General features: G+C 47.9%; 1 protein-coding gene across 7 annotated transcripts in view; it reads right to left on the bottom strand.

Annotated features, from left to right (window-relative positions):
- The window catches only part of Fndc3b (fibronectin type III domain containing 3B), a 293906-nt gene that overhangs the window by 38257 nt on the left and 231928 nt on the right, over positions 1–23721 (bottom strand). For 6 of the 7 annotated variants that reach the window (XM_029475079.2, XM_021157455.3, XM_029475082.2 and 3 more), the window contains exons 12-21: positions 15752–15876; positions 14399–14573; positions 12960–13046; positions 11355–11493; positions 9437–9508; positions 7317–7435; positions 5618–5723; positions 4386–4558; positions 2635–2748; positions 2116–2265 (exon numbers count right to left, since the gene is read on the bottom strand). In XM_029475079.2, the coding sequence (XP_029330939.1) occupies positions 2116–2265; positions 2635–2748; positions 4386–4558; positions 5618–5723; positions 7317–7435; positions 9437–9508; positions 11355–11493; positions 12960–13046; positions 14399–14573; positions 15752–15876 (1260 nt within the window). The remainder of the gene's footprint in view (positions 1–2115; positions 2266–2634; positions 2749–4385; positions 4559–5617; positions 5724–7316; positions 7436–9436; positions 9509–11354; positions 11494–12959; positions 13047–14398; positions 14574–15751; positions 15877–23721) is intronic. The other variant, XM_029475085.2, reaches the window with a different exon arrangement.

Raw genomic sequence — 23721 nt, 5'->3', positions numbered from 1 at the left:
TCTGCAGTGTTTATATAGCTCACAGGTGACAGATGGGCGAGGCTTGCTCCTGGCAGCCTTTCTTCAACCCAGTCATGGAGGTACAAGAAGTGCTAACCTCCTGCCACAGGTAGGGTCTGATTCAATTCAGACAAGCACAGGCATTTAAAAACACTTTCTACCTGACTGCCAACCCAGAGACACAGGGTTATTGTTTTGCAAGTTCTATTCTGATCCTGGTGTCTTTTTAAAAGATAGTTTAGGGGAGTCAATACTGAGCAAAACCATGATCCTACAGGAAAGAGGGAGGCAGAGGGCACAGTACTAAAGCGGCGAGGCTCTGGAAGCACAGGACAGGGCTCTAACAGACAGCAATGTGCTGGTTGCTCCCTGTTCCTTCCTCCAGTGACTCAGCCTCATTGACACGGGATCAGATAATGTGCTGTGACCTGCATTCATTGACACAGGGCTAATGACATCACGCGTGGCCCATTCACAAAGGAACAGAGGGCACTGCCCAACAAAGGCATTTAATGAGAAATGTTTATGAGGAAGCAGGCCCCCAAACACAAGAGAAAAGGCTTTGGTTAATCTGGAAAATTAATTTACACAGGGAATACCTCTGCCAGGAGGCCAGGATACTAAGTGTACGTCTCCTGCGCCACTTGCTGCAGGCCTGAGCGCGGCTACATAAGCTTCTTAATCTACTGAAATTGAAATGTGCTCCAAGACAGGCTGCCTTAGGGCAGCACCTGCCACGACGATCCTTCCATCTCTCCTGAGCATCCTTCCACCCCAAAGAAACAGTGTTCAGAAGTCACTTTTGAATACATGGGAAGAAATGGATACCGACCTGGAAGTCCCAGGATACTGAGCGTATGTATATAAAAGGGAAAACCCAAGTTAATAATGTAAAGGATATGTGTGATAACTAATAATCCTAGGGTCAGACTATGAACCAGTGCTCCTGATGGTACAGTGTGTGCTACCAGACAGAAGCTTAAAGGTAAGCAGCCCTGAATGGTCTTGATACAGTTAATGGTCAACTTGAAAGACCCGACCTCACTAGGGACGTGGCCTCAGGGCATGACTGTGGGGACTGTCTAGACTTTTGTGTGGGGGCAGCGCTATTCCAGGAGCAGGATCCTGGACTGTGTAAGTGGAGATAGAAAGCAGAGCCAGCGTGTACTCATCACTAGGCTTCCTGCCTGGATGCGGCCTGACCAGAGGCTTCGAGGCCCTGCTGCTCCATTGACTGCTATGCTGTACGCTGGACCTTTAAACTGTGAGCCAGAACAAGCCCTTTCTCCCTTACATTGTCTTAAAGTTCTTATTAGTTCTTTTATTAGATTATTCTGTCAGAGCAATGGGAAAGAAAGTAGAGGCAGCAACCAGTTCAAATGAATGAAATATTTGTTTTTGAGTTTCCAGTGAGGTTTAACAGCTGGTATATCAGTTTCCTGTCTGTGTGCCAGTTCCAGGCTGCTTTCCCACAGAAGTGGGATCGGAATGCATCTGTCCTGGGAAGTGGGAGCCCCTCCCCTTGGGTCTAGTCGCGTGTCCAGTGCTCTGAGAACAGTGTGGATCATAGTGCTACTGAGAAGACAAACAGAGAAGGTCCTGGGTTTTCTCTAACATGTTATGACCTCCTAGAAAAGATAAAATCATCTGTGAAACACCTTGTGTGTGCAAGGAGTTATGTATATGTGCAGATGTGCCCACTGTGTGTGTGCACACATGTGTGTGTGCGAATGTGTAGGACCCAGGTCAACATCAGGTGTATTTCCTCTGTTTTCCACCTTACTTTCTGAGACAAAGTCTTTCATTGAAAGTGGAGCTCAGCAGTTTGGCTACTGGTTGCCCAACAAGCTCTCTGGAACCCACCTGTATCTACCACCCCCCAACCCCAGTGTTGGAGCCACAGACAAGTACTATAGCACCCAACTGTTAGGAGTCTGCCGGGGTCTGAACTCGTGTCTTCATGCTTGTGTGGTAAGCACTGTTCTGAGGGAGCCATGTGCCCAGCCCTTCAGAGGACTCTCCCTTGTGATCCCTCCTCTATAGCCTTCAGCTGTGTTCCTGAAATACCTTTCAGTGAGTATCTGTCACTGGGAGTAGAGTCGGGTGCTCACCCACCTGTAGTCTGCAGCAATACTGTGCAGCAGGCAACAGATCTCGTATCTCAAAGCAGGTGTCTGGACCATGGTAAACGAGTTCTAAGGATTCTTCATCTTCTCCCCACTCCAACCTGTATTCGGAGATGTCGGCACCAGGGCTCGCAGGGCTCTGCAGGGCAGACGCTTGTAGTTAGTCATTACACTGAGATGAGAGCACCAGACCCCAGGATAAACCAACAGCCATAAAGGAAAGGGAAGAGGGCGACACTCAGCCTTCTCTCAACTCTGACCACTTCACAACTGGAAATGATGCAATCGATTGTCAAAGGGAGATTTCCTTGTATAAGGTCAAAAAGTCACATGCACACGCAGGCACACACCTTCTCACTCACTCACGCCATGCATGTACACACACACACACACACACACACACACACACACACACGCTTTGGCTTGGTGGCATCCTTACATCCTTGGCTTGGCTTTGGGGACAAAGGTAGAGGAGACATAAACGACAGGCGGCATTTACCACACTCACCTCCCAGCCCACCAGGACGCATCCATCAGGCGTGAAGGAGACATGCGGTGCTCTGCACTGCCCAGGGGGCCCTGCGGCAGTGGTGATTTCTGACACATCAGAGTAGGGACCGTACTGAAAGAGAAGAACGTGTTCACATGTCCGAACGGTCTCTGCAGGCTCGTGTGCACATACAAACTTATAATTAAAGGTAAAGTCAAGAGTGTCATTAGTGCAGCTGAATAAAAGTTATTATCTAATGGGTTTTAGTTTAAGAAGTATATAGATAAGCCACTGCTCTTTCCCTGAGAGGTAAACATCTATTATATATGTCTGTATTTTTTAATTCAAAAAGATTACAAAGTTGGCCCATTTTCCCTTTCCCATCAGGAGTAAAGATCATTCAGTCAGGGAAATGAAGAAGGCCATGCATAGTAGTTTCATTTCAAGTGTATAAGGGTCTCTCGGGACTACTGGTTATTACATTCTGGGTGTTTGTTCTGGTGGCTGGCACCCGACCCTCCACCACTACTTTGAGATAAGGTCTTCCCATTGTAGCCTACGTCAGTCTTGTACCTAAGATGCTCCTGTGTCAGTCTCCTGACTGCTGGGATACACAAGGATGTCCACCATCTCCAGCTACCCAACACTGCTGTAACAGACTGTCAGACTGCCATGTCTGTAACATGACAGACATGCTTTTTCTTTGTTTTGTCAATTGGCGTTTTTCCTTCTTTTAAAAGTAAATTTCACCAATTAGTAAAATGTAACAATTTCCAAGGAATTCATCTATACACACTGAGGCTCTGGGCGACTTTGGCATTAGCTTGTTCTACGCTTCTGCCCGTCTCTGGGCAGACACTTTGTGGGCCACCTCTTCCTCATTCCCAACCCCTGCATATCCTATAAATCTGTATCACTTTGCTACTTCAAAAAAAAAAAAAAAAAAGAACAATTCCTGTGTGGGTCACATAATAGCTTCTGATCTCAGCTTCTGATCTGCCCCCCAAACACCAGATGAACAAGACAGCAGAAGAAAGGTCCAGAGAGCTATGGAGTTTTTACAGGAATCAGATTAGAGAAAAGTAAGCGGCTTCCTCCTTAGGCTCCACCCTACTTGTGTAGAACAAAGCAACCCAAGGTATAGACAACACGCTCTGATACTAATAGGTTGTGCGTGCGTATTCTTGTGTGTATAGGTCCATGCACACGTGCAGAGCGGGAGATATTCTGGTTCTCAGCCCCTGCCCACCTCTTTTTCCGAGACAAGGCTGGACCTCACTTAGTAGGTCCAGTAAGCCCAGGGGTCCTCCTGTCTCTGCCTTCACAGTGCTGAGGTTCCAAGAGGGTTCCCCACTCCAGCTTTTAATGATGTAGGTTTTAAGCTCTAACTCAGTTTATGGCGAATGTTTCCCCAACTCCCTCTGCCCAGTTCCCCTGGACAACTTTTACTAGGGCTGATCTGAAGCCCTAATTCTTACAGGTGACGAAATGAATGAGAGCAGGAAATTCTTTCATGAATTATCGAAAGTATATACAGACATACACACACACACACACACACACACACACACACACACACACACACACACGGAAAGAATGAGAGACAGAAACTTGGTAGTGTGGGGCCTACAGGAAACCATGACAACATCGATTCTCAAATCAGGATGCTGTTACATATACTTTAACAGTTGTCACAAACAACTGAGAGGTTACAGGAGGCTAACAAAGGTAGCTTGTGTTCTAATTGTGGTACATAAGCTCATACTCACCCCTCCGTCATTCAGAGCTCGCACTCTGAAGCGGTACACAGTTCCAGGCAGCAGGTTGCCAACCGTGCACTCCAGCTCGGGCCCATGGTACACCTCTGAGGCGACATTCTCAGGTTCCGTCATTTCCACACTGTACTCTGAGACCTCACAGCCACTTTCAGATGCAGGCACATCTGCGGATGTAAAAAATGTTCATCTTTGAACACTTTTTTGGATTTCTCTTTATTTTATTTTTACTCAGGTCTGAGTGGTTGGGCCTGCATGCATGAGTGTGCACCGTATGTGGAGGCCGGAAGAAGGCACTGAAACCTCAGAAACTGCAGCTCGGGGTGCTTGTGAGACACCACATGGGTGCTAGGAACTGAGCCTGGGCCCCCTGCAATAGCGGCAAGTGCTGTTAGCCACTGCCTGTCTCTCCAGCCTCAGTCTTCGGATTTCTAGTTGACTAACTTACATTTGATTTTCTATTCTTACTGTTTAAAATATATAGGTGATGTGCCCTTAGGCTTCTATTACAAAAGGAGCCTCCTATTCAAAAAAGTGAAAAAGCTCCGGAATGAGCCAAACTACCCAAAGCAAATGCATTTAAACATGTTCTATTATATTAAAAGTAATTCAGGAATAACAGGAGTACTAGGTAACCTTTCACATTTAATAATGAGAAGGAAGGAAGGAAAAATATCTATAACTTAAAGTCAGACACCCTGCTAAGTCTACATGACCCCAAACTGGCATTCCATTTTATTACACTTTAGACATAAGTGGTGGCCAAAATGTCTGCCAATGGTCTACACATTTGCACTTGCTATGTGCACACTTGTAGGCTGCTGGCACAACTGGAAGTGCTGTTAGACAAGGCTAGGAAAATCCCAGAACCCACAGAGGAGGGACTTGACGCTGCTCTTTGAACCATTTCTTGGTTTAATCTCTAAATCATGCACGTTTTCTTCAGGTGCTGAGCAACCCCCGGACGAGGCAGGCTATTCTGGAAAGTTCTCTAGAAACACGGCCACTAATGTCGAGAGTAGCAACAGCAAGTGTAGCCCTGTCAGGAACGGGAGCATGAGCAATAGAAGGCTGCACCTGAGAGACAGCCAAGGTCCAGGCTATGGAGAACAGACATGCCAGTGGGTGACCCAGCTTCTGAAGGAAGCCCTGGAGCTGAGTGACTGAGCACTGTGTCAGTCTCCCACTGTCCTGGTCGATGCCAACGTGAAGATTTGTTCACTCACCCCACTCTAAGTGGACTTCTTTGTGCTTTGGTCTACCCAAAACCCTCGGTGGTCGGCACTGACCTGGCGCAAGGCTTAGTGTGCGGACAGGGAGACTTTCAGAACACTGTGGGAGAAACACCGGAGAGACCATGGCTTAGTTACTGTGAATCACTCACACCTTATCCACCAGGCTAACTATCCCACAACTGTAAATGGGGCCACTAGATGTGTGTGCTGACATATATATAGGTCTTTAGGAGGCTCTGTGCCTGTCTGCACCTGAAAGTGTGGGCTCTCACTGCACACAATGCTTGTTCTACCTGGAGCGGCTCTCTCTGATGTCAGATTACTAGGGCTGCGGACGGCCCACCTGTGTAAGCATATTATTTTCCTTTACATCAGCAGTAGGAAGACCCTCCTTGAGGATCCAAGAGAACACAAAACAACTGATAAAATTAAGAATGGTTCTGTAAATGGCCAGGCCGCCCCAGGAAGAGCAGAGCAGTAGGTAAAGGGGGCATTTACCCACCGAGCCTGCCACTTACAGCAGACCTGCCAGTGCTAAAGAAACTAGGCCTCCTTTGTGGGATCTGGCTCTGCAAAGCTGGTGATATGAAAGCTGATCATCTTATGAGGATCGAGGAGACAAAGTGGAGCCAGAGAGCTCCAACTCCTTCCAGGGCATGCTGGTGGGGAAAGGATGGATGGACGCTATGCCTTCAGCTAGTGCATATGGTGCCCCGCCAAACCGCTCACATGGCAGGTACCACTGATGCCCTGTGGCCTCAGTCTGGATATACTCCAACAGGGAGACATTCCCGGCAGCCCCAGGACTCTGTAAGTGTTTAAACTGGACTCTTATCCTGTGTGGGGTGCATCGGTGTGTGTGTGTGTCTTTCTGTCTAGACAAAACTCTAGACCCTGAGGAACTGCTATGATATACACGGGCAGAGTGCCTGTGTATATGTAAAATTCAGGAAAACGTTATCAATCGGTTACTGGCTCACTAGGTACCATCTCTCTTTCTCTTACCATTAATGGTTTCTAATTATCTACAGTGAAAAGAAGACTTCTATCACAGTGCCTCTCATGATGTCAATAGGACACCCAGACTCTAGAGTACTTTGTCTGCATTTATTAGAATATATTGAGCCTGTGAGCACTGTGTGGTATAAATGGAGTCTCCTGGTATGCCACCTGGCTGTCTACAGTCATTCTGATAGAGAGAAGCCATGGCTGCTGCCTGCAGTCTCTACACAGGGAACTGCTGAAGTGCAATCAATCAGACGTATCCTGCTTTTACAGCAGTCTCCCAGAAGGTGGCAGTAAAGGACCTTCACAGATGTGTTCCCATTCCAGCACAGCCAGGCAGGTCTTGTCTTGACTCTAAAGTCTACACTTTACCCTCCTTGAAATGACAGAGGTTTCCCTTATTTAGTTAATGCAAATCCTAACTAATTTCTTCTCTCCGTGCAATTACGTGAAGGTCATATAAGGGACAGACACACACATCAGAATCCCATCAGAATGTGTGGAGGATTTGGGTACTCTTTCTGCCCTGTACCTGTAAGTCACGACTATGTTTCATATCCAGATGTGACACTAAAGCAGGCTGCATCAATGAGGAACACTTAAAACTGCAGCATCGTCTTGCACTACTCACATGGCACTTCCCAACTTGACCTAGAGGCCCACTGCCACACATTGATGAACCAACCTGACTGTGCCCACCGGTACTGATGCAGCACGCTCGCAGTTTGTACAAAGTGCCTGGTTTCAAATGGGTAAAGACATACTCTGTAGCCGATCCACTGTAGGCCACTTCCCACTGCCCAGCTGGAAAATGAGATGGGTGTAAGTTTAGGCCTTGGTAACAGCATGACAGTCCCCATTAGAAACAGCATCTGAGACAAAAACACCAAGTGGCTTTCACGGCAACCTGGCATCACCCAACACTGAAATGTAGAGGCACTTCCTATCGTCCCAGCGTTATGACACTGCTGACTACCAACACGGGAGTTGGCACAGGAGGAGGGTACAGTGCTGCACAGCTGTGAAATGCCATTCTGAGGTAGCCACAGGGCCAGCTATGCAGCTGGTGCTGTCACGTGGTGCAGGCTTCCTGTACAAGGTGCTGCTGCGGGCACCAGTGAGGCCATTTACAGATGAAGATTTGTTGTGTCCAGGGAGCCCATGCATGCAGCTGTGATGGTGGTGACAGACACTTGGAGATACTTGGAGGGTGCCCCACGAGGCTGAGGCTCAGGAGGAAAAGCACCTGCAGGCTGTTGGCCGCTGTTTTGCTCCCTCCGTGGGAGCCTTTACCACGGGAGCTGTTTTAGGGAAATATGCCCGCCCTATCCTATTCATAAACAAACCTCCATAAACCCCTTCAGGGCCAGTTAGATGTTTATTACTGCCTGGTGGGGCTGTGCCTTGTTAGGTCTGAATTAGGATACAGCCCGTGGGAACTGGGAATTTAGACAGTGGAGCCTGGGCTCTGGGCAGACACATGAAAAGGCCCTGTGACACACAACCCCATGGACCGGCCAGGCCATCAGTGTAAAACAGCACCTACTCTTGCACTGAGTCCATACCTGGGAGAGCCAGGGCAACCACAGGCAGACTTATACTTTCTCAGTAAGCAACTTGGAGATGTTGACTCCTCTCCTAGTCTTAATTTAGACATGAGATAAGGCCTCTAGCACAGAAACCGATTTTATGTTAAGAAGAGCTGTGCCCATCTCAAAGAATTCTATTTCCAGCCTAAAACAGTACTTAACAGGCTTTTTTTTAAAAAAAAAAACCCACCTCCAGGTGCTTGTGGTGTCAGAACAAGCCAGAGACAATTGCCACTTGTTTGCATGGCTCTCTCTTTTGCCATATTCATGCATACTTTTAAAAAGGTAATGATTGCAGCAGCCATATTAGTAAAATTTGGTTATGTTTTAAAGTTTTGACAACTATATCTTTTCCTGTTGAACCCCAGTGAGTTTTATTAGAAAGAAAAAGCAAGTGCATCTCTAGGGCCTTAAAGCTTCTCCTGCCGTGCCCTGCGCTGTCTGACCTCCTACGCATGCGTGGTGAGGGTGCACGTGCACACTCATGTATGCCACTGCCCACGGCGGGGATAGGGAGGGGTGGGGTGGGGTCCGCAGCTGGTTCTCTCTGTCCATTTATACTTGGGTGTCAGGGACTCAACGCAGGTCAGGAGACTCCATGGCAAGCCCCATGGCCTCATCTTAACACTGACAGTGTGACAATTGCTGAGAACTCTAACTCCAGAGTCACAACAGAGACCAGTGTGCTCTGTAAGTCTGACACCCGTCCCTGGCCACACTATGATGTGGTTGTGGCTGGCCATGGCAAGGATGCCAGGCATTTACTGCTAACAACGGCCAGATAAGGCACGTGACAGCCTAGGGGAGAAAGCCTCAAGTTCATTCACTCTATTAAGGAGTGGCTGTCCTTTCAAACTCAACATAGAAAATAGAAACAAAAACAGAAACAAAAATTGTCATTTGTCAAAAATGGGTACTTCAAGCAGAGTGAACTGTGGTATCTGACAGACAAAACCATATGCAGGGACACAGTGGGCTGTAGAGAGCTTGCTGAGGATGCGTAGGAAGGAAAGCTAGCTGAAGAGGACGGGAGGGAGGGCAGGGAGAGAGACAGACAGACAGACAGACATGCTGATGCTTGCTATGGCTTGACTACACTACTAGCTCTATCGTTAGAACTAATGGATGTCTGCTGCAGCTACTGCAGAGGGTCTGACCACATCAGGGTGGGGACCGGGTGGGGATGCATTGTGTAATACAGTTTCCAAAGTGTCACCTTCAGAAGTTCCCTCCGTGATCTCCAGCAGATACTTCAGGATTTCTGAGCCACCGTTGTCCTTTGGAGCATCTGCAGAGTAGGCAGAGATGAGTGAGGAGAGCACTGGGTGTCACTGGCCAGCATCATTACAGAGTACAAGAGCACCTCCGCTATACAGCCGTCCATCGAACGTGGACCAAAGAGCACAACTCATTATCTTTAAGGAACCTGCCCCTTAAAGATTTTCTTGAGATAGCATCTCATACTTCTGCTCAGGTTGACATCAAGGTTCTGGGAATGCTCCTGCCTCAGTACCCCACCGTGACCCCAGTACTGAGTGGCATGAATCTCCCACTCTGGCCCCCCAATGCCAAGAGATGGAATTTTATTAGACTGCTATTTAAGGTCACTGAAACACAGAACGGAATGTAAGACTGCGCACTGATTTAGGAACGCGCATCAAACTTGACAGATGGAATGATTTTCCTAAAAGTGACATCACGAGGAGCACTCTGAAGTGGCTCTTTAAGGGTGGGTGATTTTTATGGAAAGTTGAAATATTCAGGTATTTATACTGTTTTATTATTTTTATGTCACATACTTATGAGCAACTAGATGATTTTGAAAAATGGGAAGGGTAGAGAAAAAAATGCATTGACAAAATAAATAAAGTGTTGGAATGGAGTAATTTCATCGCACCTCACTTTTCTATCAAACAAACTTGACATTGCCAGTGTCCCGGATGCAGTACAGAGCGATCAGCACAGGCATCGGGCATTTTGGGGGGACAGCTCCGTCTACCACCAGAGCCCTATGTCACCTGGGATCATGGTCTCCAGATATAGACATGTATACCTGCAAGAGCTTTCTTTGCTTTGTGAGATTAAAAACACCAGGCGGGATGATTTTGCCAAACTGTGAAGAACTCATGTCTGCCAGCAGCCCCTCTGCACATGGAGGGGACTTTCCAAGGCCTCGACGCTGCTTACACTGATTTGTGCAGCTCACTTTCCAGGGGTGTGCATTTGTCACACACACACTTCAATAATAACGTGTACAGCAATCCTGATAAGGACAAAGCACAGAGCTAAGGGGGCGACCCAGGGAGGCAGGCAGCCCAGAGGGCTCCACTCCTACCTAACCTTGTCCTCCAGGGAAGCCGACCTCAGAGCTCTTTGACACCTCAGTACAGCATGCTCGAGCTTGGTCTCCAACGACCCACAGTGCTTTAAACTGCGCCCTGCGTACATTACCTTACAACTCTAATGTTTTCTCTTCTGCCCTTCACTTGCTGTTCACACACATTCTCACAGGACATCAGTGCAGAGCATACATGTCCTAACAGCCTTACGCATGATTACAAGTGCTACAGTCGCACAGTGACATGCGTTTCCCTGAAATGACCTGCTCTGCAGAGCTGAGTGTCAGTGTCCTCCAGGTCACCTTAGCCCACGTGAAAACCATGGAACTCACGGGTGTGGGGGGTGAAGGGGGAGGTGGGCAGGGATACCCCAAACAGCACAAAAGCAAAAGTCTACTCTATTGCAACTTAAACACTCTGTATGTTAAAAAAAAAATCTACTTTAGGATTACATATCTAGATTTGAAATCCAATCTCAATTTAGAAATATTTTATATTAAATTTCATTGATTTTTTTAAAAAGGTAAGCCATGATGGAATGAATTATCATAAATTCTCAAACTCAAGTTAACAAAGCATTTAAAATAAAGGAGAAAAATGTAACATAGAAAATATGAAATAAATGAGATCCTCTTAAAACTGTTCACGTAAGAAGTCCACTAACATGAGACTATATATTAACATTCAGTGCCCCTCCAGTCCTCACAAATGTCTAATAAATGCAGGAAGCCCTCACGGGTGATATTTTCCCCTTGTGTTTGATTTGTCACGGCAGTAGTAGGGCAGGAGACTTACCCCACTTGACACTGAAGCCATGCGATGTGACAGGTCCTTTAATGAGGGGTCTGGTCGGAGGTCCAGGTCTGTCGGGGCTAGTTGTACAAACCAGGACTTCACTTGGGCAGCTCTTCCCCTCCATGTTAGAAGCAGTCAGCTGCAGAACAAACACGGACACATTAGCGCATGTTGGTTATGGGCTATGAAGTCTCCTGGGACTTTGTACCATTGCAAGGTTAGACATGGACAGACAGACTGACACATATCTACCCAGTCATTTGTTTTCTTTCTTGAGACTGCTGATTTCAGTGTTTGTGATTACTTATTTTACTTAAATTTGGTTATTAACAATTAAAAATAAAACCAAAAGGTAGGTTTCAGCTAAAGACATCTGTAGATCCTTACAAGAGAAAATATAAGCCCAGGGTAGTGGTACAAGCAGGGTGGCTGAGGCAAGATGACTGAGTCTGAAACCATTCTAGGCTATGCAGCCAGTGCCAGGCACTCCTGGAAGAGAGGAGAACCAGGCTTCACTAAAGGAGGAGGAGGAAGAGGAGGAGGAGGAGGGAGAGGAGGCTGCAGTGGTATTGTATATAAAACCAGTAGTTTCTATGTATCCTGTGCTGTTTGATGAGAAGAAAATGCAGGGATAAACTAGACAGAACTTTATTTATGGAAAAGACAGATGGTGCCACCTTGTGTACAATGTCAGTAGTACAGCTATGCTCTGGGAGCCAAGATTAAGTATTTTTAGCATACCAAGACACAATTATATTCCTCAAATAGTCAGTCACAACATTCCACTTGATAATTTGACAAATACTAAAGTGACTAAATGCCAAATTAAATTACTAAGCCCTAAAATTAGAGAAAGGAGGGCGGAGCATCCTCAGGGCAAGCAAGGAAATAGGGTGCCGTGCACATGACCAACATAGGACACTGTGACGGAAAGGCATTGAGAACACTGCAAAGCAGCAGCTTTCAAGTCTGCAGCTGTGACGTGAATCCCTACTGTAATGTTACTGGTGGCTGTCTATAAGCAAAGGCCCCCCCAACCCAGCAGGTCAAATGGCTCTTTTGCAGGGGTCCCCTAAGACCATTAGAAACTGCAGGTGTTTACATCACAATGCATAGCAGGAGCAAAATTACAGTGATGAAGTAGCAATGGGAATAATTTTATGGTTGTGGGTATTAAAGGGTCACACCATCAAGATGGCTGAGAACCAGTGGCCTAAACTGAGGAAGTTTAAATTGTGGAAGGAATGGGACAGAGAAGAGAAAAACAAACATGAGAGGAAAGATCCGAGGGTCTTTCCAGCCGTACACGTGGTTTAAAGCCCGGGAAGGAACGGGTGCCAGTGCGTGCAGGGACGCAGGCATCTGGTCAGGGCTTTCTCAGCCGCGCACCGGCCCTGGCTAGGGCAACCCCACTACAGCATCTTCTCACACGGGCTCCTGCCCAGAACCTCTATTTTCAAATTAAAATCTGGTGGGTGCTTGATAGGGCCAGTGGCACTTTGAAAGTGCTGTCCACGTCTGCCCCCTTTTGGCCTGCAGACTCCATTTGAAACGTAAGTGCAGAGGCGTCAAAGTGGCAAGGTTAGCCAAGCTGAGGAGACTCACCCTGAATTTATACTGCGTGCTTCGTTTGAGATTTTTCACAGTGCACGTTAGGTCCTCTCCAGTGTATTTTGGGTGGAAATGGCTATCCTGAAGAGGCAAAGCCAGAAAGAGACATTGGAACCACAACATCGGAATCATAACGCCGCGGCCTCGATTCCTAAGGGCCCGGGGTTTCTGTGCTGTGACTTTGTCTTCTGAGCTGTAGCCGGAAGCCTGGCAGCCACTGCTGAGAGAGGGCAGGCCCCACGGTGCCACGGGTGGCATGCAGAGCTAAATGCAGCTGTCACACTGCAGGTCAGCCTTATTATAACAAAGTCGAAGCACTTTGAACATTTTATTTAACACTAGATCTGTCACAAGCAAAGCCTGTTGAGTCGAAGCTGACACATTCCAACAGGGCGGTGCAACAGTGGACAGGCAAGGCTTCTGAGCTCATGGCGCCCCCTTCTGGGTAAGGGGGAAAGCAGGGCTCGGATGGGAGGGACACACTCCTATAAGGGTAGCCCTTACCAATACAGGTGAATACACTGAACTCAAGCCATAGCATTCTCCCCTCCCTCCCTCCCTCCCTTCCTTTCTCCCTTCTTCTCCCTCATCCTTCTGAGCATCATGTTCCCTTCACACTCAAGAGAATGTCCCCTGCTAAAAGGTGTGCAGAGCCTGGTCCACAAGCCCTTAAGTGTCAGCTTAAGACACGTTTAAGAAAGAAAACCCTAACACAGACAGAGGCACGCAGTGTGGCACTGGAGGCTGGGAAGGTGTATGGAGGTGAGGCGGGCAGGCTGCCAGAGCTCCTGAGGGGCTGCCACAGCAGCACGGGTTGATGAAGTATGGTGGCCACATGTGGCTCTCAGGATTCAAACTTAATCAGTTAAAAGCTCAGCTCTGTAGGTCAGCAGCCACATTTCAAATACCCAGTGCCACACGCCCAGCATAAACTATAGGATGCTTCTACATGACAGAGACTTTCCAGAGTGGGCATGGAAGGAAGCCAGGGAAAGTGAGTTAGGGATCTGCAAGGCCCTCCCTGCAGAGGGCACAGGACATGCAAGTTCATAAGGCTGGGCACAGCGGTATAAGCAACAAGGCCTGTGACAAAGCCGCACACACAGGCCGGGGTGGGTGGGAAGGCACTGGAGAGCTGAGGCTCCCCTGCCAGGGTGCTGGTGGGTACCATGAACTGTGACTGTGTGGCGGGGATCACACCACAGCACACAGTGGTGATATTGTGCTGGGGTACGGAGGAGGGACGGCAAAGTTGGTTAGATTCCAGGGAAATTTTGAAGAAGGGCTTGGGAAGGTTTGCTGGCTGACTCTATCTGGGGTCAATGGATGACTCATTTGCTGAGTTTGGGAAGGCCAGGGATGAGGAGTGGCCCTGAGTTTAGGTAGTTAGTAAGGACTGGATGCTCTGCAGGCGTGCACACTGCGGGACTCACGTTCTCATCTTCCTGGATGTCCAGGGTGTAGGTAATCGCTTCCTCGGGCGAGCAGCCTTCTGGCCTGCTCCACTGCAGGGTGATCCAGGTGACGCCGGCTCGGACAAGCCGGGGTGCCAAAGGCATCTGGGGGATGTTTCCCAACGTGTAGCACACGACCTCCTGGCTGTAACCACTGTGGAGGAGTGAGCACAGGAGACAGGTGGGGACTGTGTCAGAGGGATCCTGTATACAGGAGATGGCCCAGTAGAGCTTCAAAGTGCCATAGTGGGCTCTACGGTCTGCACTTACAAGAGCACGGCAGACATGAGAGAGGAGGCTGGCGGTTTTACTTCCCTCAAAAGCACACCGTGGCACTGTATTTATTAAGGCAAGAGCAGCGGCTACAGAAGGACTGCAAATGAAGGTGGGTACCAACAAGCGACTCTGCTGATGGAACCTGAGTCTCACAGTTTTCCAACTCTGTGAGTGCTTCTAATTCATTTAAAAATTGTTCAACCATAGACGCCTTTATCGTGCCGACATTTCCAGACAGAAAACTCTTAGGATATATTGGTTTCCAGGCACCGGGAGGGAGTTCTAAAAACTCTGTGATGTTTCAGAGAGGTTCTCTAGGCTAGGGCCACTGCATGGCCTAGTCTTTAAGATGCAGTTATGAAAGAAAGAGATTTTTCCTCTTGATCAAGAGGTATCTAGCAAGAACTGAGATGTCTATTTTCAAAGCCCCTTAATCAACAGGCCCCTAGGTTAGGAGTGGTTTCTTTCATTCCTTTTGCCGCCTGCATAGAGACATCTGTAGCAGAGGCAGTCCAGGTTTTCTGTATCTCTGCAACTTGATAGCTGCTCGGCAGCCCTCAGTATCAGTAACAGTCACACAAATGAAAATGAAGGCTCTGGAGGACCGTCCCATTATAAGTGAGGTGGAAGCTGGGTGTGGTGGCGCACGCCTTTAATCCCATCACTCGGGAGGCAGAAGCAGTCAGATTTCTGAGTTCGAGGCCAGCGTGGTCTACAGAGTGAGTTCCAGGACAGCCAGGGCTACAAAGAGAAACCCTGTTTCGAAACTCCCCTAGCCCCCTACACCCCACCCCCCAAAAGTGAGGTGGAATAGGAGCAGGTGTTGGGGGAGGGGCAGCTTCCTTTACAAATCTCTCCTGCTGCCTTCCCCCATGACAGCAGTGAGGCTGAGAGAGGTCCAGCTAGGCCGGCCACCTCAGAGGTCTTCTCCCACCTCAGGATTTGCTCTCAGGTGCTCTGTGCAGAGGTGGCATCCTCACACCTTCAAGCAATGTGAGAGACTGCCAGAGCCATGCCCTGACGTTTGACGGGCAAGGAGAAAAGGAGACGCCATACCTGGTGCCGATGTCGTTCCGAGCAGCGAGCCTGAACGTGTAGCCCATGGCTGGACAGAGCTTTGTCAGTTTGCAGTGCTTCTGGCTTCCAAAGAAACACTGTCTGAAACCACTGTTTCTCTTTCCCTGGAAGAACACAGAGACTGTTCATCTAGCTGAAAGTCACCCAGAACATATAGCACTCTCCATTTACCTGTTTATTATCACTAAGCTTATTGATTCATTCATTATTTAAACTTAAAATTACTGTGCGGATGGATGGGGGTTTGCCATGACATTTCCAAATGTATACAATTGTAAAAAAAAAAAAAAAAAACAAAAACCCAAAAACCAAAAAAACAAATTACCATAAGAAAATGAAGGAATATTTTAAACAAAAGCTGAAATTTCTCGTTTGGATGAATTAAGGCAACAGGAGGCGGGCATCCCGAGGAGCCGGCACTGAAAATGAAGCACCCCACGTGGAAGTGCACCCCAAACACAGAAGCCACACAGACCTGCCACCGAGGCCCGGAGCCCCATGGACCTGGGCGTCTAACAGGGTTTAGTTGATAGCATGGGATGATGGTCAGCCTGGGCGATGTGGCAGATAGGAACTGCGGTCACTAAGATGCTCCTCACTTGCGTGGGTGGCCATGGCCATTGAACAAGGGAGAGTCCCATAGAGCTAAGGATTGTACCTTGGAAGTGGCCTGGCCTTTCTCAGGAATCCTCACACCCCACCCCTACCCCGATCTGTGCAGCTGGCCTCCCTGCAGGTTCTTGTCTCTTCTGCCACAGCGAGAGAGCGCGCATAAGCATGCATTCATTCTAAGTTTCTTATGAAGAGTTTTCAAGTTCTTCTGTGTATAAAGAAAAACTGTCATCATGTAGAGTGCCGGTCAGTCTGTCTGTCTGTCTTTTGTCCTGGGGGTTGAGCCCTGGGTTTCAAACATGACAGGCAACCATTCCATTGCTGACTCACTCCTAACCCCCTCATCCCATTTCATTTTAAGACAGAGTCACCAAAGGTCCTCAAGTCGGCCTTGAGTTTGCGATTCCCCCTCACCAGTCTCCTGAGGGAGCTGGAATACAGCCTGAGACTCTAGACTCAGGTCTGCGGCTGGGGTCTCATGGTTCTACATTTACGGAAAAAGACCATTTAAGCTGGGCGACAGTCAGAGACATAAAAATTCATATGAGCAGTTTTCTGAACAGCATTTCCACTTGCAATGAATATTATCTTATTGGTCGATCATGAAACAGGGAAACATACTAGCCAGGCACAGGGGTGCACACCGGCAACTCCAGCCCTCAGGAGACACAGGCAAGATGATCACCAAAAATTTTGGACCAGCCTGGTCTACATATTGAGTTAGAAGCCAGCTAGGGCTACATGGTTAAGACCCTGTTTAAAACAGAACCAAACCACCTTACATTATTAACTAACAAAGGCAAAACAGAGTGAATGTTCTCAACAGGTCCAGAGACTCTAGGAGTATGTCTGAAACTCACAAATTACTTCCTAAAGCAGGAAGCCAGCCGTTTTCTTCTAAGCCAATTTAAGAATCTCTTTTCTGTAAGCAGGCTCTGAATATAGACCGCTGAAACACATTCCAGGTGACATGTAATTAAGAAGAAACACACTAGAGCAGACAGACTAAACATAAACTCGCAGTATCCACCTAACAGTGTAAATCCCATTTATAATCCAACTCCCCGTCTCCTCCCCAACCAGGAGGGCACTGTCTCCAATGGAAGCCCTGATGATCTGTAAGATTTAAAGCTCACTTTGCCAAGGGTTCAGACACCTTGAGGGGCAGGGCGGATGGGTGGAGGTAAGAGCACGTCCCAGCATGACAGAGCAAAGCCACTGTGTGGCTGCTACACTGGTGACCGGCACCGGCTTTCACCTTGGATGCGTGGATCCTGTGCCTATGTTTGGCCTCTGTTGCCCATTTCTGGTACTTAGAACTATAGCCAGTAAATACAAGTCGGCCTCTTTCTTACTAGTTGGTTTGCTTCACTGTGTAAGAGCCGTTCCGTTTACAACTTTAAGGATAGTTAATCAGCAGAAGGTAGACTTCTCTTTTCAAAGTGTCACTAGAGAGCTGGAGATGGAAATGCCCCAGATCCCTCACGACATTTGCCCTGACACTAAAGAGCAGCAACCCAGCCTCTATGGACAAACCATCCAAACTTTTCTGATTTATTTTTCCTTTTACATAGGGTGGGCTTGTGGATGTGACTGCAGTTCTTGCTATGGCCAGAAGAGGGCATCAGATCCCCTGAGACAGGAGTTACAAGCAGATGTGGGGCATCTGGTGGGGGTGCTAGCACTCACACACAGGTCTTCTACATGCTCTTAAATGCCGAGCTCTTTCTAGCTCCAAGCTTTCTTTAGTAACAACCCCTGAGATGTGCTATGATGTACATAGAACTTAGGAATATGTAGAAAGATAGAGAGCTGTACTGGTTGGTTATGTGTGTCTACACAAGCTGGAGTTATCACATAGAAAGGAGCCTCCCTTGAGGAAATGAAGCCATGAGATCCAGCTGTAAGGCATTTTCTCAATTAGTGACCAAGGCGGTGGGGGTGGGGGAGTGGTGGTGGTTGGGGGTGAGTGGGAAGAACACTGTGGGTGGTGCCATCCCTGGGCTGGTAGTCTTGGGGTCGATAAGAAAGCACATTGAGCAAGCCAGGGGAAGCAAGCCAGTAAGTAACATCCCTCCATGGCCTCTGCATCAGCTCCTGCTTCCTGACCTGCTTGACTTCCAGTCCTGACTTCTTTGGTGATGAACAGCAGTATGGAAATGTAAGCTGAATAAACCCTTTCCTCCCCAACATGACTAAGAGCTGACTGAACTTGGGATGGAATTTTAGAAACAGTATTTGCTGAGTTTGATCAGGTAATCAAGCTTTTCAGAGGATCGGGAATTAAAACTTTCTAGACGGGCTGGAGAGATGGCTCAATGGTTAAGAGCACCGACTGCTCTTCCGAAGGTCCTGAGTTCAAATCCCAGCAACCACATGGTGGCTCACAACCATCCCTAATGAGATCTGATGCCCTCTTCTGGTGCATCTGAAGACAGCTACAGTGTACAGTGTACTTATGTATAATAATAAATAAATCTTTAAAAAAAAAACTTTCTAGACGTCACAGAGTATAAAGCAAATCCAAGAGCAGGCCGGCCATCAAAATATTTCACACAAGAGAAAAAGTCTTTGAATGAAAGAAAGCATTCAGGCTTGACAGGCTTCATATTAAAGAGGTATTAGAAAGAACAAGAAAACAGACATTCACCAAAGCTACTGCAGTTCCAAAAGGAGCCACCAGCTGAGACGCAGCAAATTGGCCTAGTGACCAAATTCAGGGACATGAATCCTGTGGGGCAGCTCACCCCGCCCGCCTGGCCTCCACTTGGCTGGAGTGCAGAAGAGGTGGAGTCAGTAGTGTTAAAAAGCACAGTAAAACAACAACAACAACAAAACACAATAAGTAACATTTGTCAAAGACCCCCCCCCCTCCAAAAGTATATAGAAAGTTTGGGGAATGTTTATAAATCAAATACTATTTTATGTTGACAGAGGCAGATCGGATTTAAAAATAATAGATAATGCTTTAGATTGACAGATTTCCACATATCGATGGAATGATATATGAGTAATTATGGTTTTTCAAATGGGAAATTAGATATGTTCAAGCTTCCACTGTCAGTGAAGGTTTACGTAATAGAAGTGTCTCCAGACGATTCTGGCGTGTTCCCTCTTCTAACAAAATCTAACTAAAGTGAGGTAGGTTTGCTGGGATGTGTTTTACCTAGAAAACTTAGTGTGTGTGTGTGTGTGTGTATGTTGTGTTGAGTGTTCATACATGTACAGTTGCATGTATCTGTGTGAGTGAGTCACAGCCCGAGGACAGCCTTGGGTGTGGGTCCTTAGGCACATTCCCCCTGTTTTAAAGCAGAGTTTCTCACTGATCTGCCTAGACTCTCTACCTCCCTATGCTTGAGACAGGAAAATCACATGTTTTAACCTGGTTTGGGGGAGTTGAACTCAGGTTCTTATACTTGCATGGCAACTATTCCACCTCCTTGGCTCAGGAAACCTTCTCTTTCCCCTTCCCCTTCCTTCCCCTTCCCCTTCTGCCTTCCCCTTCCCCTTCCTTCCCCTTCTGCCTTCCCCTTCTTCTTTCTCCTTCCCCTTCTTCCTTCCCTTTCTCCCTTCCCCTTCTTCCCCTTCCCCTTCCTTCCCTTTCCCCTTCTTCCTTCCCCTTCTTCTTTCCCCTTCTTCCCCTTCCCCTTCCCTTCCCTTCCCTCTCTCTCTCCCTTATTTTCTTTTTCATAACTAAAGTCAGACTGGGCAAAGCTGTCTGCTAAAATGACTTAATGGGTAACATCCCTTGGTATTTCAGTCCTGCCGTCGTCAATAATCTGGCTAGCCCTAGGCAGCGGGACAGCTGTGGCCAGGCCTAGCTCTGACCTTGGCCATCTTTGGTGTGGCACAGAGGAGATTCTAGCAGAGTCCTCAGCAGCACCCAGACTGTGGCATGGTGCACCAGCTATGCCAAACACAAGCAATCTGGAGCAGCAGATGTGAAGACAGGCTCTGTCTTACTCTTGGTAGAAAAATGAAAGATAAGTTTATCCCAACTAGAGAAATGAATACGAGGAGCCAGGCCCACACCCCTGGCCACTTTGAGGCAGACCTGGCTCCGAGGCTACTGACCTACTTTGACATGAACTGAAATAACCCCTGCCATGTTCTGACCCGACTCCACTGCCAGAGCCTGTGAGTCAAAAAGAAAGGCGGCCTTTCAGGTTCACTGGCTTGCTTCCGTTCATAAACTTGGGCATGCCCCTGCTTGTTTCCACGGCTCACTCTGAGTTCATCTGAGGGCAGTATTAATCTTTACTAGAATGTGAGACAGTCTCGGAGCACAAACTGTGCAGACCAGCCTTGGGCTGCTTCAGTTGGCTTTGGGTTGGACATTCCAAGCCTGGCCTGCCTCCTTTTCTAAGTTCTATGACCCCTGTCCACTTCTAGCCATATGGTACCAGTTCTGGTACTGACCCTGACCCTCAAACTCCTGGTCAAAACTGCTCTCGAAGAAAAGGACTTGGACTTGCCAGCCAGCTGGCTCCTGTTGATGGCACCTACAGACCTTCCCAACCCAGAGATCCTAGCCCTGCTCCCTTTTCCTGTCCTCGTGGAAAGAGAAGGCCTCAGCTCATCTTCTCAGCCCTGCTGTGTGCTTTTGGAAGCCTGGTCACCACAAGGGTGTGTGCCAGGGTTCACCGGGCCTATGGTGCACACCTCACTCTCTGAATCTGGGCACACAGTTGCTTCTATTCCTGCCCCCACAGTCTATGGGAAGCACTGTGTCAGGGAGCACAGAGCACAGGTCACATTTGCTTGCAGTCTTGGAGAGAGAGTGCATGCTACACTCTGCTCTGTGTGGCTCCTGCTCTCTGAGGAATGGCGACAGCCTGCAACTTTTTCTGGCCTAGAAAATGGTCCAAGCATGGAAAGGTGGGGGTGAGAGACTGGAGCTCATGGCAGAGCAGGACCTACTCCTACAAATACTTTTAAGAAGTAATGGTCACTCTAGGGACAGAGACCTTTTCCCCCAAAGAGTACAGCTGCCTTACTATACAGTTGATCTTAAAATGAAATTTGGGGATAAATCATACATGCAAAAGATCTTAAGTACCACACTACATTTTTTTTTCTTACCCCTTCTGCCTATTTAAATTTCTTTCTAATCTACAATTGAAAATTAAAGTTGGTTATTATAAAAGTTTATACCTTTAGAAAAGTAATTTATTCTTCCTCCAAACTAAAAACAACACCACAGACAAACTAACTAACAGCTCCCCTCCCCACTTTGTTGAGCTGTGGTGAGCAACCCGAGGGGTGCAGGGCAGTCTTGCTTCTCAGGGGCAGCAGACGAAGGCAGAGAGGAGATCAGGGCTGTCCTCCCTGGGGACTGAGAAGAAGCCCAAGCAGGGCATCCAAGCACCCAGGTATGGCACCCATACACAGTCCCGGCCCTCCAGCTTGCTGAGCTGTGCTGAGGATCACATCTGGGTCCTGCCTTCTTATCGTAGCGCTCCTTCCTTCCTTCCTTCCTTCCTTCCTTCCTTCCTTCCTTCCTTCCTTCCTTCCTTCCTTCCTCCCTCCCTCCCTCCCTCCCTCCCTCCCTCCCTCCCTCTCATGTGTCAGCATGGGGTGCCCTTCCCTGCCTCTTGGGCTCTCTGATACTTCTTGCTCTTCCTTCTCACCTGAACACACAACAGAAAGGCAAGAGTAGAAAAAGCCTTTTGTATGGAAAAGTCCAAGCTCTTGTATCTAACAGCCTGGGGGCACAGCGCCTAAACACCGAGTGGTTTATCAAGACTCAAGGCAGTCAAGAGAAGTCTAGGGCACAGGGAGCGACACTGGACATGGAATTCTTTCATTCTTATCTGTGGAAAAATAGTCACTCTCCAGCTCCAGGCCTTAAATGCACATAGGCCACTGTCTCCCAGAACCTCGGTACAGGAGTGACACACGGGCTTCTGCACTCCCGACACACTGTCTGCCTCTGTGCTCGGGCATTCTCTTTGTCATGATCATGACTGCTCTGAGCATGTCATGCCCTGAGAAATCTCCAAGCCACCAGAGACCTCTCCAGCAGACAACGGAACTGCCTCAGGACTCCCACTGGATCAATGATCCCTCACAACTGACCCTCAGGATTCGCAGTGCTGACCCGGCTGTTCCCAAGCTGAATCTAATCCCTGCAATAGGGTCCATGAAAGTACATGACGCCGGGCGTGGTGGCGCACGCCTTTAATCCCAGCACTTGGGAGGCAGAGGCAGGTGGATTTCTGAGTTCGAGGCCAGCCTGGTCTACAAAGTGAGTTCCAGGACAGCCAGGGCTATACAGAGAAACCCTGCCTCGATAAACCAAAAAAAAAAAAAAAAAGAAAGTACATGACTAGGTGTATAACAGACCTGGGTCTGATGCCCAAACGGGGTGCTTGCCCACACCTGTGATCCCTGCACACGGAGGCGAAGGCAGTAGGATCAGCAGTTCAATCACAAGCCACTCTACCAAGCCACGCTGAGGCCATCTTGTAACACACAAAAGTAACCATGTTAACAATGTGGTGATTGGAAGCCATTACTGTGTAACGTGTTCTACAGTTCCATACTCTGTACGTCTCTTCTCTTAACTTTAGCCAACTTCTGTTTGTACATCCTGCATGACAGAGACAGAGGCCTGCAGACGACCGTGAGCCTCACTTACCAAGCGCTTGAACAAAAGGTTCCACTTTTATGTGCCCTAAGCTATGGGCATGTCCTTTCAACGCCATCCGATAAAGTAAAGGACCTTTCGAATGGCTTTCAAAAAGTACTGCAGTTGCTAAAGTCATAGTCAAACATCTAGACAACAGCGATTAATCCACACTGCCTCTTGGGGGCAATGTAGTTATTTCACTTTACAGAACTGCAATTTAGACCAAGCAAAAAAATTGCTCTTGCGATCTCTCTCTCTCTCTCTCTCTCTCTCTCTCTCTCTCTCTCTCTCTCTCTCTCTCTCTCTCTCTCTCATACTGAGGATGGAACCCAGAGGCCTACACAAGATAGACAAGCACTGTACCACTGCGCTACATTCCCAGTCCCTGGGGCTGAGACTTTTTTGCATGCCATTCCAAGGTTTGAGTACATATAAAACAGCTTTCCCCAGAAACTCCACCCCTAGGCAGGCTTCTAGTTCTCTGAGAGGACACAAAGGAAAAGAGATCCAGGAGAAAAACCAATTGGCCGAAGGCGCAGCCTGCTTGAAAGTGGGTAGGAAGGGGCACAAAAAAGTACTTGATTCTGTTTATAGGACCTGACTAATTTTTAAACTTAAAAATGGGTTTAAAAACAGCATGCTTCTGTTTGTGTTGATTTGCCAAAGAATGTAACAGAAAGATAGCAAACAGTAAGAACCGCTTTCT

This window comes from Mus caroli, unplaced genomic scaffold (assembly GCF_978045245.1).
Source record: "Mus caroli unplaced genomic scaffold, Mus_caroli_1 scaffold_3, whole genome shotgun sequence".
In the NCBI taxonomy this organism is placed as follows: domain Eukaryota; kingdom Metazoa; phylum Chordata; class Mammalia; order Rodentia; family Muridae; genus Mus; species Mus caroli.
The sequence above is the reverse complement of the archived record's forward strand: the minus strand, read 5'-3'. Positions and strand labels throughout refer to the sequence as shown.